This window comes from Diceros bicornis, chromosome 22, assembly GCF_020826845.1.
Source record: "Diceros bicornis minor isolate mBicDic1 chromosome 22, mDicBic1.mat.cur, whole genome shotgun sequence".
Taxonomy (NCBI): Eukaryota; Metazoa; Chordata; class Mammalia; order Perissodactyla; family Rhinocerotidae; genus Diceros; species Diceros bicornis.
In genome coordinates this window covers 5,336,911-5,354,013 of record NC_080761.1, presented here as the reverse complement: position 1 = coordinate 5,354,013, position 17,103 = coordinate 5,336,911, and the positions used below count along the sequence as shown (strand labels likewise).

General features: G+C 42.4%; 1 protein-coding gene across 11 annotated transcripts in view; it reads left to right on the top strand.

The window, feature by feature from the left end:
• AOPEP (aminopeptidase O (putative)) overlaps positions 1 to 17,103 on the top strand; it is a 514,798-nt gene that overhangs the window by 258,835 nt on the left and 238,860 nt on the right. For 8 of the 11 annotated variants that reach the window (XM_058565457.1, XM_058565455.1, XM_058565454.1 and 5 more), the window contains 2 exons: positions 11,578 to 11,640; positions 12,018 to 12,092. The exons of 1 other annotated variant lie outside the window; for it this stretch is intronic. In XM_058565457.1, the coding sequence (XP_058421440.1) occupies positions 11,578 to 11,640; positions 12,018 to 12,092 (138 nt within the window). Of the gene's footprint in view, positions 1 to 833; positions 999 to 11,577; positions 11,641 to 12,017; positions 12,093 to 17,103 lie in introns of those variants that run through there. 2 more of the 11 variants (XM_058565459.1, XM_058565462.1) reach the window with 2 other exon arrangements.

Below are 17,103 nucleotides of genomic sequence, written 5' to 3'. Positions count from 1 at the left end.
AAATATATGTCATGGGTGTACACATACCTCTCCATTTAGATGTTTCTAAATGGTCACCCTGTGTAGCTGACAGAATATTTTGCATAGGAAATACTGGGCTTTATTGCACTGAAGAACTGGTATCTTTTTTGGTGTGAATGAATGTGAGTGTGTGTAGAGATTAGTTTAGGTCTTTGCCTTTGGAAAGATACAGCTATTCCTTCTTTGAGATGGAAACTAAATTAGATGATAAATACCAGGTCACCAAAACAACAAATGAGAAAAAGCAATGGGTCAAACAAAAAAGTGTCTTTATGTACCTTCTACAGCATTTAAGGGATGTTTCCCATATCCTCTTATTTGCTTTCAAAAGCAAACTCCAACTAGGATCCCTGGCTTTGCCCTCATTTTGTCCGCTCTGCTGACCCAGAGTGGGAGAGTGGCAGGGACACAGCATGGTGGCAGCCAGCCAGCAAGTGTATCACAGGTCAGGGTGACAGTCAGTGATTGTCAAACTGCCCAAATCCAAGTGTGTGCTTAAAAAGGACAACGTTCCTGTCACACACATATCTCTGTCCATGATTTATTGGTGCTCAGTAATGAGTGTGTTCAGCTCATTCAGCAGAAGACTCCATCCTTCCAGGTCAGTCCTCTAGCTTGGGCCTTTACAAGCTCAGGGTTTTCTGCTTCTGATCCTGTCTCATTATAACCACCACCATCACACTCTTAAGTGGGGTCCGGACAATTTGATGCATAAAATGCAAGTCTGCATTATTTTGAGGTTAATGAGCAAGAGTGGAGGATGGTGGAGGAAGAGAGTCAATTATGTTATATCCAAATTTCTGTATTCACAGAGCGTGCTGCAATGAAGCTTTGTTCTGCAAGCTTAATCCTACATTGGAGGAAGGAGACAATTGAGACATAAGATGCAACTTTGGAGGCAGCCCTATACCATTAAGCTGTGTGGCTGTGGGCGAGCCACTTGCCTTCTCTGAGTCCTCGCTGCTTCTTTGGGGAATGAGGGGAGCTGACCTGGGTGAAGGCTAGAGCCGCTTTGCACCTCAGTCACTACATGCTGTGCCCGGTACCTCACTGAGGCCTGAGCTCCAAGTGTACCCGGTCACATCTGAGAGGAGGAGAGTTAGAGTTTACTTTTCCTCCAAGTGTCTTCCTTTCCTCCTGGGAGTCTGCTGAATTTCCCTCAGACTGAAAACTTGCCCTTAGTTTGGAGTGGTATTGGGAGAGTTTTCATCCTGAGTGGTGTTTTACAAATATACACTACCAAGAAACCCTCTTTGTGCATTTCTTTTCTTTCCCACTGGAAAATTGCTATTTGAAAGATTATTGAGAGAAATCTTAAGTAATAGTCAATCTACAAGAGCATTTATGCTGGTTGATCATTGAAGAATAGGCATTTGCTGGGCCAGCCCCGTGGCTTAGCGGTTAAGTGCGCGCGCTCCGCTACTGGTGGCCCGGGTTCGGATCCCAGGCGCGCACCGACGCAACGCTTCTCCGGCCATGCTGAGGCAAGTCGCACATACAGCAACTAGAAGGATGTGCAACTATGACATACAACTATCTACTGGGGCTTTGGGGTGCGGGGGGGAAAGGAGGATTGGCAATAGATGTTAGCGCAGAGCCGGTCTACCTCAGCAAAAAGAGGAGAATTAGCATGGATGTTAGCTCAGGGCTGATCTTCCTCTCACACACACACACACACACACACACACACACACACAAAGAATAGGCATTTGCTTCTAATTCAAATCAATTATTCACAGATATTAACAGATTTGACCAGCAGGAGATGAAAAACATTTTGCTAGGGTTGTTAATATCTTGAAATTCCTGCAGATCAATAAAAACTGCAGGTGAGTTTTACCTTGTACAGTGGCAAGTATTATTTCTAGCATACATTTTGAGACATAAAAATAAGTACTTCTTTATGTCTGTTGCCTAAATGACTTTGGAGAAAAACGTCCAGTGAGTTCTATGTTGCCTTTTGAAGGAGGGGAAAACATTATGGCCAAATGCTCCAGAAGGAGCACCTTATTTTTTATGCTGTTTTTATATTTATTTATTTATTTATTTCATGATCTCTCTTTTTTTTTTAAATTTTTGCTTATTGCAGTAACATTGGTTTATAACATTGTAAAAATTTCAGGTGTACATCATTATACTTCTATTTCTGCATAGATTACATCATGTTCACCACCAAAATACTAATTACAACACATCACCACACACATGTACCGAATTATCCCTTTCACCCTCCTCCCTCCCCCCTTCCCCTCTGGTAACCACCAATCCAATCTCTGTCCCTATGTGTTTGTTTATTGTTGTTATTATCTACTACTTAATGAAGGAAATCATATGGTATTTGACCTTCTCCCTCTGACTTATTTCACTTTGCATCATACCCTCAATGTCCATCCATGTTGTCACAAATGGCTGGATTTCATCGTTTCTTATGGCTGAGTAGTATTCCATTGTGTATATATACCACATCTTCTTTATCCATTCGTCCCTTGATGGGCACTTAGGTTGCTTCCAAGTCTTGGCTATTGTGAATAATGCTGCTGCTTTTATATTTAAATCATTGGAGTATTTGCTGCTTTAAAAATTAAAAACAAACAGAGCCAGTAATGAAATGTTTATGAGAAATTGCCACAGTGATGGCTGCATAGCTTGTAGCAGAATGTTGCAGTGTTCCTTATTATTGAGAAAGTAGAACCTATTTGGTGTTGAGGTATAACAAGAAATAATCAAACCCAGATGTTTTCCTAAAATTATATTTTCAGTGCATTTATATGTCTGTTACAAAGTGTGCTACATGCTAAAAATATTTTCATTTGTAGGCCGAGGGAAATTTCAAACCACGTCGAGGGCTACATAGATCAGATGGTTTTTCTTAAGAGCGTTAAGGGTGTCCTGGTTGTTATTAGCTTTACAATATGACATTATTTATGCCAAAAGCTTCACAATTCAGTTCTTAATTTCAGCAGCTTGATTGGCATGAAAATGCATAGAGAGGAGGCCAGAGTCAGTGCATCAACATTGGGGACTGAGACTCCAGGGCACCGAGGGATGAGGGGACTGCACCGGGGAGAAGGCCTGCTGTCCTGTGGCCTCTTTCCAGGAGGAGAAGTCGCCTCTCCTGTCCAGTGACTCCTCTGGCCTTTTCTCCAAGTGTTCCATCTCCTTTCTCTTGGTGTTGTCTTCCTTTCTCCTCAGTTGTGTGTGCCATCGCTTTTCATGTTCCGTGCGGCCAAGCAAAGATGTACGTTCTCTTTAAGACTCTTCTTAGTTGCATTTGTTACAAAGTCGGCTTCTCCTGAGTTCTCACTGGGTCTTTCCTCCTCAAATTGTATTTCTTCATCACCATCATTGATTTTGTAATTGAGGGATGTCTGCCTGGGTTTTGCATAGATGCATCTAGTGAATGAAGCTGTAAATGGGTAAATCCAAGAATATATAGGTTGTGTAACTCTCTTAGAATTGTATCTTTTATTTAATCCTTCTCTCTCTCCTCCAAGTATACTGGGGTATACTATTTTACATATTAGAACATCCAGAATGAAAAAAAGGCTATCATTTTATTGAGTAGGGTCAATGCTAAGTGCATTACACTTATAGCTATTTACTTCTTCTAGTCACAGCTCTGTAAGATAGATATTATTATACCCATTTTATAGATGAGGAAACTGAAAAGCAAATCTGTCTAAATTAAAAGTCCAAGTTCTTAATTATTACATTGGCTTTAAATACATGTAGCTACTATTAGGATTTTAGGGGGTTTTGGATCTAGCACCTGGTCCTGCTGGTACCTTCAGAGAACAAAGTAGAAATATCAAATTTCATTTTGTGATCTTTTTGTAACAACAGTGGGCTTATTGTTTTGAGTGAGATGGGACCAGACACAAAAGGATCTCGTTTATAATAAGACATACAAGAAAGAGAACTTGTTTCCTCGTGTCCACAGGGAAGGGACAGGTACTTGTTTGCAGTGACTCAGACGTGTCATATCTCTGCAGGCTCCATCCAGTGGCATCGATTCTGTGTGGTGGTCAGGTGGGGCTTTTTATTATCATGTCACAACTCAGTTATTTTGAGACCTTTGAAAGTTTAGTTAGGTTCAAAATACCAGATAGGCTTTTGTTTCTGAGGGGAAAGAGGAAGGGAATTAGGATTTATTGGTCTACTTTGTGCCTCTTGCTTTATGCGCCATCTCATTTCATCTTCACCAGGGCTCTGCAAGGCAGGTGGCATTATCTACATTTCATAGGCTCAAGGACGATGTGTGACATGCCCAAGGTCACGTAGCTTCTAGGCAAGGACAGAGGGTGCCTAAATCTAATTTTTCAATGTGGATTTCCCATTACACATGGCTTTGTATAGAGATAGTTAAGCCACATTCATAAGACAGCACTTAAAAACAGCAGCAGCACATTTGGTTGTACATTAGCATGGTTTCCAATGCCCTTGAACCTCAGAGAGCAGGGCAGTGGCAAAAGAAATGCTCAAATAGAAGGCAAAGCTAAAACAGACCTTAGTATTTACACTATAAATTGAAATTCATAATTATAAAAAATCAAATAACCAGAAGATTGTTAGGGCTAAGAGATTATAAGATTATACTATTATACCTATTATTAATATGAATATAAATTAACTGGGTGGATTCTTAAATTCTGCATATTAGGAGGTGTTTATGACGAGTTTAATAAAGCTCTAATGTTCTTTGTGGTTCTTTTCCATCTCATACTACTGAGCACAAAAGCTGTGTTGTTTGCAGAATGGCTGGGTTTATCCCTAATAGAAAGAAGTTATGTTTGGTATCTAAAGAACAATGAAGTTTGCTGGTTGGCTGATCAGTGCTGGATCAGGTTCACATTCCCCGGTTCCTGCTCTCCCACCTGCACACACACGGGTGGAAGCAGAGCAGAGGGAGGGAGGACAGATCCTTTTTCACAGAGAGAGATGTGAGCTAGGGCTTTCCTAATATGGACACAGCCGAGCCTGTACAGCATGAACATTGCTTTAATCCACTGCTGGAGGCAACATCCTATGAAGAGTAAAGAGCTTAGCAGCCAATTAATTCTGGCCCTTCTCATTGTTTTCCTGGAACACCTCTTACATGGATCTAAATGTTTGGTGAACAAACATTCTGGAAAATAGCTTTTTCTCATATATTATTTATATTTGGGACGGCAACCGCACCCCTCCAATTGTGATGGACTTTCCTTACTCTGTGTGTGTGTGTGTGATCTTACTTCTTAATAGAGGTAGGATGATTCAGGCCCATTCCTCTTGTTTGCAAATTGTGACTTCATTGGGTTTCTTTGGGAGGCCAGATGATAGGCAACCTAGTCTGAGTGCCAAGGTTTTTAAAAATAGACCTGCTGGAAAAAGAAAAACAGACATACCAGGGGCCACAGACTCCCAACGCCTAGCCTCCTTTAAAGGCGCTGTGGAGCAGGGACACTCCCTGTGTGCACACTACAGATACAGATACCACCCCCACTCCATCTTAGGGAATAACCAAAGGGATCTAGACATGAGCGTTTGCTTTTCAAACTAGTGAAATGTTAACATATATGTTTGTGGTCTTTTTTTTGTGTGTGTGAGGAAGATCGGCCCTGAGCCGATCTTTTTTGCTGAGGAAGACTGGCCGTGGGCTAACATCCATGCCCATCTTCCTCCACTTTATATGGGACGCCACCACAGCATGGCTTGCCAAGCGGTGCGTTGGTGCGCACTCGGGATCCGAACCGGCAAACCCCGGGCCGCCGCAGCGGAGCGCGCGCCCTTAACCACTTGCGCCACCGGGCCGGGCCTTATATGTTTGTGTTTTTAATTAGTAATTAATATCTTTTGTAAGGCATTTTGCCAGAGTGGTTTTCCTATAGCGTCAATGTAGTGTCTGTCTTTTCTAAACAAGGAAGCCCATTTGGTTAGAGCATGGTGCCCAAGACTCAAGGAAGTCAACCCGTTGCTTCCTGCGTGGAACAGTAGCTTTTGCACACAGCAAAGGGTCTTTTCCATTGGTACAAACTGTCCCCTAATCCTAGTCAGCAATCTTCCAAAAGCAAAATGTTTGTTTCCAGGGAATGGGTGGCAGCCATCAACATAATTAGAACATTGTCTACAAGGGATGAATGGGAAATACTACCTCAGTCTTCCAGGTCAGCACTACAATCAGTCTCCCTGAAGACAAGGATCTATGCTCTTTTCACTCAGGACCCAGAATTGTATTAACCATGAACCTGGAAAAAACTCTAAAAATGTCAAATATCCATTCATTCTTGCTTCCCTTCTGCGTAGTGTTGAGATGTTTGACTTCTTTTTAGTTCTTTTGTATGTGTGCTTAACTAACCTTGTCCAGAAGTTAATCCCTAAGTGTAAGCTATAGGAAATGCTACCTTGAGTCAGCCCAACAGCCATCCGCCCGGCATTGTGTTTGGTATCCACCCAAAGGGACTCATCGTAATAGAACATAATGAGTGGCTGTCCTCTGTGGCATTGATCTTAAAATTTAGATGTCTCCCAAACATCTGGAATTTCTTCATAGTAACCAGTTAGAGATGGGTCATCGTAAAATGACCTAAACCAGTCGTTCTCAGGCTGGCTGCACAATGGAATCCCTAGCGGTGGGGAGGGGACCTTAAAAACGACTGACTCCTGCGTCCCACTCTCAGAGACGTGAATCTAAGTGGTCTGAGTGCCACCTGGGCATTGGTAAACCTCCCTGTCTAATAAGCAGTCAATGTGGGACTAAAGGGTGATCTAAAGCCACCCTACATGATTTTATATTTCCTCTGTGAAACTCTGAGGTTCTAGTGTCCATGCATGGGAAGCTCCTGTAAAAAAGTGCAGTCATACAGGTGCTGAGGGCCTATACTTCATCTCTTTCCTAAAATGGCTCTTTCCATAGACTTTTATGGTGTGGGATTATATTTTACAGGCTATATTTTGATCTGAGGTTGATCTGATCCACATAATAAGCAAATATTTGAAGTGAGGCAGTTGTGCTGGATGGTCCCTAAGCTCTAGTGCTGGAGTAGGAAGAGCACTGCATTTCCAGCAGGGGATCAAAGGGACCCACAGTATGAAGCACTGAATGTACTGAAATTCCCTGAGATCAGTGTCTTCATCCTGAAGATGGGACTGTGTGAGGAACAAGTGCTTTGTGAATTGCTTGTTCCTGTACAAATTGGCCACACTGGTTCTTCCTCCCAGTCCTGAGGTTCCCTGGTCACGGGTATATGCAGCCCTTCAGGACTTGCTTTGTCCTCAGGTCACTTCCCTCCAGCTTCTACTGATGTTGTGTTGTGTTGCTTCCTAAAAGTTGATAAAAAATAGCTGCCTCCTCCTATAAGCACGTCACAGGTGTCATTTGATTGTCACAACTCTGTGAGAAAGAGGCCTAGAGAGGTCCTACAGCTAATGTGGCAGAGCCTGGATTCAAACCCAGCCAGGCTGTCGAGCGCCCCTTTTACCATGCCGCTTTCCCGCCTGGCCACACCACCTCCTAAGGATGGGGATGGTGTCCGTTCTTGTTGTGTTCATCAAGTCTGGGGCTCTGTGTTGCAGGAGACACTCAACATGTTAAGTGAGTAACCTTGGCCATATGTCCAATTTACATTCTTCTTCCTGGAGTCTAAGCCCATTTCCTCTGGTTTTGATATTAAAAGAGATAAAATACTTGGTTGGTTAACATTTTTATATCAGTCCTGTGTGATGTTTGTATAGTATTATATTTAATTTTTGTTTTAACAGTTCTTTTCCTTGAATTTTATAAGTACGGTATAAGCATATGTCCTGACCTTCTGCACTGCACTTCTAAGTGTTGTTATTGGGGAGAAATACTGGAACCATAAAAATTTTCAAGACCCCCTTCCTCCTCCCAAAAAAGAAAAAGAAAATTACAGAAAGAAGAAATAAACCCATAATATTTTATTTATTCATACTCCTGTCCAAAACACAGTCAAGGCAGCTTCCTAAGCAAAATATAGCATGATAAAAGTAAATTAAGAAAAATGAAGCAACATGAAAATAATGGTAGGAAATAAGATGTGGCCAGGAATTAAATTAGCATACAATATGCACCCCCTGAAGTTCCTATGCCTGGCTTAAAGTAGGGTCACAGAGCTTTCTAGAAGAAGGAAAAGGATCAATTTGCAGTGTTCGTGAGGTAAAACAAGCCATTTGCCTAAGTCCAACTGTTCTTGATGTTGATACCAGGGAGAAGTTTTTCCTGCGGGTCCTCACAGAAAATTACTATTTAATGTAATAAACAGCCCTCTAAAACCATCCTTACAGTAAACACTGTGATGGATTTTATGGGGCTGTTTCTTATAATGCACCTCAATAAAGGTTGATGGCTTCTTACCAGAACATAACACAATAAAAGGAATTTCACAGAGCACCAGTAAGACGCAGTCCAGCGCCAGCTGTACGGTGGTCTGCCCTAATCCAGGAGGATCTTAGAATGTCTAGGGTAGGAGTTTGGGCATCAGAAAAACCTGTGAACCTCGTTACGATTGGTGTGTGTCGGGGGGGCTGTGCGTGATGTAGGTGCGCTTTTTCTAGGGAGCCAACAGCTAATAGCTAATGCTTCATCAGATGCTCAGAGCGGGGTCAAGAAATGGAAGAACTGAGCAAGCTTCCTCAGGCAAGCTCTGTAAAAATTTCTGAGCAACAGTGAGTTCAGGGTTATGGTCACTAAGAGGAAGAGGGTTGGTTAGCCAGTTCACTGCAGGGCAAGCATGGGATGGGTTTCATTTTTTGAAAATTATGCTTTATAAAGACTTCCACTAAGAGGTCCATTTGGCAGGGCCAAAATCCTCTTCAGAAAGAAATTAGGCATTCCTTCTAACTCAGAGACAAAATGGGTAATAATACAAATTATAATTTTTCTAAAATCAAAAAGATATCGTAAAGGAATGTTACATTTAAAAATGATGGAGCAAAATTTAAAGACATAAACATTTGATTACTTTGCCTATAATCTTTACTTGTCATTATTTGCAACTTAAACTAACCTTGATTTTAATTTTTTTTTACTCCGAATATATGTTGGCTATAGAGCCCTTCTGAAACCAGCAAAAGCTCTAGACCTCTCCACCTTGTTACATATTAAAAGGTCTTTTGACTTCTTATAGCAGATAGTTTTCCCTCTGCTGTGCCCAAGGGAGTGTAATTTGCCACCCGAGGCTGTTGGGTCTCATCAAAGGGCTCCTTCCTTTGCCCTTTCCACCTTCTGGTTGACCAGGAAGGCGCCGCTGCTTCTCATTCCTCTGGATTGTGCCTCACCACGAGGGAGAAGCACACATCCATACGGACAGTATGAAGTTGGTATCACTGTCATTGTCCAGTGAAAGGAATCATTTCCTCTCGACTAAAAAGAAGAAAAGAGAAAAATGTTTTTCCTTCCAAAAGTAATCTCCAGCCACTAGGTTAAGTAATGCTTTTATTTTAAAGCAATGGCATTTTCCTCAGCCTCTGACATTGTCCTATATGCTATTATAAACTGCTTAGACAAGGAAGTTTCTTACAACACTTCCTTTTAAAACCTGCATCTCGGGGCAGGCCCCGTGGCTTAGCAGTTAAGTGTGCACGCTCCGCTTTATTTTTATTTTTTTGTTCTAAGACTACATGTTTTAAAATTGTTGATAAATCAACAAAGATGACACTTAAGAAAGGTCCATTTAGGCAGGTACTGTTTTAGTACGTCAATATTGAACTCTTTGTATCAGAGTTCTTAGGGGAATTTGTATCAGAGTTCTTAGGGATAGTGAATTCCCAAAGAAAAAAATTAGAGTGGGTAAGGGAAATGTCAGCCAGTGATAGATTTCTATTGATTCTGGAACTGTTATTAGTAGCATGGAAGCTTACATAGTTCAAAGTTTTATTTTAATTTAAAATTAAACAGCTCTACAATTACATAATCCATTCCATCATTTGTAATTTTTACCTGCCTATCTGTATGTGCACCTGAGATTTGCAAGGCATTAACTATTTTTATGCAATTCTTTTACAGTAGAAAAATTGTATATGATGGTGGTACACTATATAAAAGAAGATTCAATAACACTTTGAAAAATCTTTAGCAAATAAACATGCATTTCGTAGCACTTAGCAAATAATGATACAAAATGGTTAATATGTCGAACTCTCTAGACTTAGTTTTTGTTTTGTATTCCTGGAAACACAAACACTAAGTCAAGAATCCCTCATTTGAGCAGACCTGTTGTTTATTTTAAGAAATAGAAGTGCATCATCAATGTAATTTTAACTAGTCCAGTTATGAATATGGGGTGAAGGGATAAAATAAAGTTTTCCACTCTGATGTCTCCATTAAGAAGTGCTTCTTTGTGTAAAATACTCCATGGCAAAGTTGCTTCTATTTAAAGTAGTGAGTTTGATCTTGGCTTTGATCTAAAGCTTTTGATCTTAAAAGAAGGATGGAATAGCAATCAAGAGAGGGCAAAACAGATTTTCTTTAAAGAAATGCGATCAAGTTAAAGGGATGGTCAAGATTACCAAACACGAGTGCGACCCGACTCTTCTCCCCAAGTGCTCACCCCCAGTATGGTTCAGCCAACTTCTGATGCCGATGGGAAGAAAACCTTTCGGGGGTCAGCAGAAAAACTTGGGGGTATCGCATACTTTTATAAGATAGGTGGAAACTTTCCCCCTAATTATGAAGATAGATTGTTCCCTTTTGGAATTCTACCCAGTTGCGTTGGGGGTCCACGTTGGGGGGCCGGCGAGTGCAGCACCGGCCCCGCTTAGCCAAAGCGCGTTGGCTCCGGCGACCCGCGGGCAGAGCGCAGGGCTCGCCTCTTAAGCGCTCCCGGCTTCTCCTCCAGGAGGTCACCTGCCACCTACCCAGAGTCCAGAGGGGGTCGTTGAAAAACGTCTATTTAATGGCGTCTACTCCATTCTCGGAGAAAACTCCATTAGCAAAGTTCCTTTCCCTATGCGAAGGCCATCTGGACTCTTAGGTTTCTGACCAGAGGAGCGAGTTCAGGCTGGCTGCGGGGGTGGGGGCGCTTTTCGAGCTAAGCCTTTTCGCCTGCGGGCGGGCAGCACTTCGCTCCCACAGCGGTCAACACACCCTTTCGTGTGTGCCCAGGAGTCCGCGGGGTGGGAGCTGGAAAGGTAAGGCGTGCGCGCCCGGGGTCGGCCCGCGCGTGGGAGGGCGCGGGAGCGCGGGCGCGAGCCGGAGGCCGGGAGAGGAAGAGAGATGTTTGCACAGAGAACAATAAAATAGCCGGCGCGCGGGCGCGGGCGGGGGCGACCTGCGGGGAGGGCGGCGGGGCAGCTATACCTTTAAGGCAGGCCCCGCCCCCGCCCAGCGCCGCCCGCCGCCCGAGCCGCCGCCTCGGCCCCGCGCCACCCGCCGCCCGCCCTGCGCCTTAGGTGTTGCGGACCCCGGGCGCCCGCTACTCTGGGCGGCAGGGCGATGGCGCCCCGTTGCCGCCCTCACCTACCGCCGGCGAGGTACGGGGCCAGCGCGCCGAGTCGGCGGGGCGCGGGGAGGAGGGTGGGGCGGCCCCGGGATAAACTTGACTGTGTCTCTTTCGCCCGCAGCCGCTGCTGAGGGAGCGCCAGGCCGGGGCGGAGTGCGGGCTCGCGCGGCAAGTGAGCGCCGAGGTGAGTGCGGGCGGCGCGGCGCTCCTCTCCCTCCGCGGGCGCTGGGTCCCGCGCCGCCGCCCCGCCGCGGAGCCCCGGCTCCGCCGGGCCCAGCGGCGCGCCCGCCGTGGTAAGATGGCCCTGGTTCGGGGGCTCGGGCGCGCACCGGCGCGGCCCGGGACCGAGGGAGCGGCGGGGCGAAGGTCACGGCCTCGGCTGGCCGCAGACCCGCGCGTGCCCAGAGCTCCTGCGAGCCCTGTAAGGTGCCTGTGGTTTCCCCAGGTGACGCCGGGGAAGGTCGCGTGGCGAGGCTGTCGATTGTTCCTTGTCTCACGTTGAGGGGCAGCCCTCAGGACCCGTCGTCCTCTTTAAAATGCTCTGTGGTTTTTGAACTTCAGGTCGCGAAATGGATTCGAGTGAACCGGAGACCCCGAAAACGAAAACGAAGGGAGACCGAAGAAGTGTTTGAGAAGGTAGGGGTCCCAAAAGAGAGTGATGGGTGGAGTTCTTGATAAATCTCCCCATCTGCCTCTGAAGACTTGATCGCACAATAGAATAGCATTTTTTCTTAAAGTTTTATTTAAATTTACATTAAACCGTAAATTCACGTTGCGAGTTGTATTGAAACACTGGTTGATATTCCTAGTGATTATCAACACACTATGTTCTCCTGAAGTGAGAATGAGCCGGGGTGGAGATTTGTTTCATGCTCATTAAGTAGAGCAGTAGGACGTAAGTGGGTTCCATTATGATGTTAGACCAGTCGTATTCATTATGGCAGTGTTAGGGTAACTCTAAAAAAAGGGTGGGGGGTGTTCTGAATAAGTCGCCCACAGTATCAGATTTCTCTGGGTGTGATAGATACAGTGGCACTCACTCATTTAGACCTTAAATTAGAGTCATCTGAAAAATGGAGAGAGAAGATAAAAGAAATGGATTACTTTTGAAACAGTAGGAGGAATTTTATTTATTGTAAAGCAAATGAGAGTTATTCTAAATTTAGAATTTCAACATGTTATTCTGCAGAAGTTTAGACTACCTATTGTCTCCTGAAATTGTATTAAGTTAAAACTTGATTTGTCATTGTAATAAATATTATGAAATAAGGTAAGTAGTCTGTTGTTTTCTAAGTCAGTTTTATTGAAAACTCTTAAAAGTGAATATTTCTACAAATGTTACAGCATATATGATTCTTGTTGCTTCTGCTTAGTTATTTTACCATTTTTTGATTCTTGGTAGCACCAAGGGATTAAAATAGCGGTGTGTTGTTTTTCTGCTGCTAGAATGTATGATGAATCACTCCTGATTCTGAAGCCAAATTCTTGCTGATAGCATTGCTGCCAACTTCTGTGATGTGTTGCCTTAGTATGGGCATTGCAGCGTCCGAGAGTGTGCACAAAGCCCATCATAATGAAGGTGATACCCAAGTTCTAGAGTGCATTTGAGGATACCAAGGGTAGCTTCTAAGAGAATTGTAGGAAGAACTGGCTTAGGAGTATAGTCATCTGCAGGTAGACATTCAGTGTGTGAAAAGTGGTACCCGGTCCTTCCCTTTTTAAGCAGAGTCATATTTGTTACTTCAGTTAAACAGTAATAGAAAAAGTTGTCATTTGAAACAGACTTCAGTTTTCTGACCATACATCGGCATGTTATGGTAGGTTGTGTTTAACTGTCATGGTTTAGATGTTTTTTAGATGTTTGTGAGGTGATGAATGAGATCATAAAATGTCCAAAGAAGGAAAAAGAATTATGGCTTGCTTAGTATGTAAAACAAATATTTTCTAGCTATTTTTTTTTTCAACGAAAGATAAGATTACCCAGATGCACAATGTATCATGCATAGAAGAATGGGAAGCCGTTATCCTTGCAGATTATTAGATACCATCACTACCTAAATCTGAACTTGCAGTAACTGTATCTGCGACACCTATGATCTGACTGCTGCCTTCTGAGAACGAGAGGGGGGGACTGAGGATTTTACCTCCTCCCAAAATGGGAGTTCTTCGCTGAGCCTGTCTCCTTCATGGAGGCTGTTGTGTTAGAGCTTACAGGATGCACGTTTGACTCTTAGAAAGTGTGGGCAGCAGATTTAAAGAGGATATGAAAATGAAGTAGGTTGGGACCAATGTGCCGAACTTCCTTTCAAGGAATGAAGCTTAAAGCTGACTAGTTTTGAGGGTGGAGGTGGGGAGGGTGAGAAGATGGGACGTTTCTGAATTGTATCAGAGAATGTTAACTCTCAGTGTCTCCAGTCTTTCCTCCTGGCTCTGCACAGCAGCCAACCCCTTGGCCCACTGTTTTGCCTCTGTCATGCCTAGGGGAGGATTTGGAGCTCGCTGAGGCAAAGCATTCGATATTTTCAAGGGTGAGGTGAAAGGGAGTGCAATCAGCGACCAAAGGCATGACAACAGGTTCTGAAAGACAGAGCTAGCTGTCCTGCACTGGGAGCTGAGGTGCGTCCCCTGATTGCCCCTGAGTGTCTGTGCCGAAATACAGATCGAATTCTGTGTGGTGATGAGTGTTCAAACTGAGGTCATGTGTTAACCTTTTGCTAGTGTTACTAGTATGAATCTAGGTACTTACTGTTGAGTTTAATAGGCTTTTTAAAATGTCTGCCACACCACAAGTAGAAGCATATTAGTCAATTTCTCCTTTTTCATGCAACCTCTGTATTTTTCTACAACATTAAAATAATACTATGGTATTTTCTACTTTAATTCATATTACATTACTGTAAAATAAGAAAATGAGTCTCTATCTACATCTTCAGGTGTCACTTCAGGCCTAGATGAGTGAACTAGTCTGTACTGAACTATGCTAGGGCCGATGTAGTCTACACAGAAGTCAAAATATAATGATGTACACCTGAAATTTACATAATATTAAAAAGCAGTGTTACCTCAATATAAAATTAATTAAAATAAAAAAATAAAATAAGCCAAAACTTTGCTAGAGTCTTAACATTTTTCCTCTGATTTTTACTCTGAGTTGTGGAAAGCAAAGTCTTCTGACCTGCCTGAGGAAGGAAAACAAAGAGCAGTGGTACAAGGCCAGAGTCTAGAAGTGGGCATTGGGTGAGGAATTACGCGTAAAGAATGTAATCTTGCAGGAGATATTTGTTTTCCCTCTTAAAGAAAATCTCAGAGGTGCTAAGTGGTAGGTATAGCCTGATGTAACTTGAAATACTAGTTGGGTTTTTCGCTGAACTCAGAGGGGAAAGCAAAACAAACTTACCCGGTGCTCAGCTGTGGGTTAGAATAACGAATAATAAAGTAAAGTAAACTGGGTGAGTGAGAGGTACCACTCGGAATGATGTAAAATGCTCTGTCGGCCTTCCCTGGCCGGTCCGGCTGCATTGTGTCATTCCCACCCACCTACCAGATAGCTCTGCTGTCTACTGTTTTCCTTTCTTATCTTTCTGAAGGTACATCATTCTCTCTTACGCATATTCTTCTATCTTCTCTGACCTTTATTTCCATTTTATCTTCATAATTGAGCCCTTTTTCCACTCATATAACTGAATTCCTTTATACTGTTTTTGTTTTCTTCATTTTAAATTACAAAACTCACTTCTCTTTTGCTTCTGGTCGTTAGATATTTTCTCCTTACGTTCTAATATTTTTCCTTTTTAATTATTTTGAGTTTCTTTTATTTGGTTTGAATAATTTGTGCAACAGAAAGGCAAGGAGAACATGAACAACTTCACAAAGAACAATTAGGGTGAATAGATCAGCCTGCTCTGCAAGGGGAGGATTAAACAATGGTGATTACAACGGTGAATTGTATAATGTGTATTTTTAAAAATAATGTTAATAGATTTTACTAAATGGCTATTGGTTTTGGAAGAAGAACACTTTTTTTTCTGCTTTTGTCTTTAACTGATCCAAAGAAAAATACAAATTATCTGTCACTTCAAAGATTAAGGAATAATATAATGTTTTTATAAATATATACATGTAAAATAATATAAAGTTTTCAATAATTTTACCAGTATTTTAAGGACTAGGATATACTGTAGAATAATAGTTTATGAAATTGTTTATTTGGGGAAAATATGTGAATGTTGTATGATTCCTTTAGAGGAAGAAAATTCCAATTTTCAGGTTCAAAAGAAGTATTCTTCCTACTTGATGCATATCTGATGATATACAGAGAACAAATTTTAAAATACTCATTTCTGGCCATCAGTAAGTATGTATGATGATATCAGAAGTGTTCATTGGCATATTTTTTTTTTTTTTTTTTTTTTTTTTTTTTTTTTGTGAGGAGATCAGCCCTGAGCTAACATCCGCCAATTCTCCTCTTTTTTTTTTCTGCTGAGGAAGACGGCCCTGGGCTAACATCTGTGCCTATCTTCCTCCACTTTATATGGGACGCCGCCACAGCATGGCTTACCAAGCAGTGCGTCGGTGCGCGCCCGGGATCCGAACCAGCGAACCCCGGGCCGCCGCAGCGGAGCGCGCGCACCCAACCGCTTGCGCCACCGGGCCGGCCCCCATTGGCATATTTTTAAAACATTGAAAATTCAACAAGACTAAGATTGACTGTTGTTATTAACAAGCAATCCTTTATGTGCGTTAGCTTCCGAGCTAGTAGTCTTGGGGAGGCTGAGATTGTCTGGCCTCTGTTACGATTAGTCATAAGGAATACTAGGTGCAAATGGTTTCCAACAAAAGTACCCTTTAGGGTTACCTTATTTTTCACTCCCAGAACCTGAAAAACAATGCTCTTGAGCGTAAAATTGTTTAAAATTTGGTGAAATTTTCCTTGAAGTATCAAGTGAAACAAAAATCTAGAGAGATAGTTGCGAAAATGTGGACTTTATAGTATTTATTGGCCATTATAGTTGGAGCCAAATGATAAACTCTGTTTTCCGAGTCTTTGAGAAAAAAGTGTTGAAACTGTCTTCTTTGTGATAATATCCTTTCTAAATTCTGGAGGATTTTCACTCTACTTTTATTTCATTTGTTCTTTCTAGCACTTGATTGTGAACTGCAATCAGTGATAATCTTGGTATGAATAATAATTCACAGATTTTTTCAATTGTATGTAAAACCCAACTTGGTTTATGCATTTTGCCACATTTATTGCTCCCTTTAAAATTTTATACATTCTAAGAGGATGCTTTTATTACAATTCTAATATTGAAATTTTCAACATGATAAAGGTAGGTACAAATTTTAAACTATTTAACAAACTGCTTTACTGCTGTTTGTCTTTTGTGACAAAGGTCTGTTTTATATTTGGTTTATGATTTCTGGAAAACAGTATTTAAGACTAGTAAAAATTATCTGGCTGTTTCTGGGACCGGTAGCAGCAGACGGTGACTGTGTTAGGCTTGACTCTGGAGCCGTGAGGATACAAAGCTTGGCAGAATTTCACAAGATGAGTTTAGGGAGTACTGAACCAAGAGTCCATTCACTTTATAGGAACTACCCCACATTAGCAAAATGGTAGGCGTGGGCAGCCACTCTTAGGTGGCAT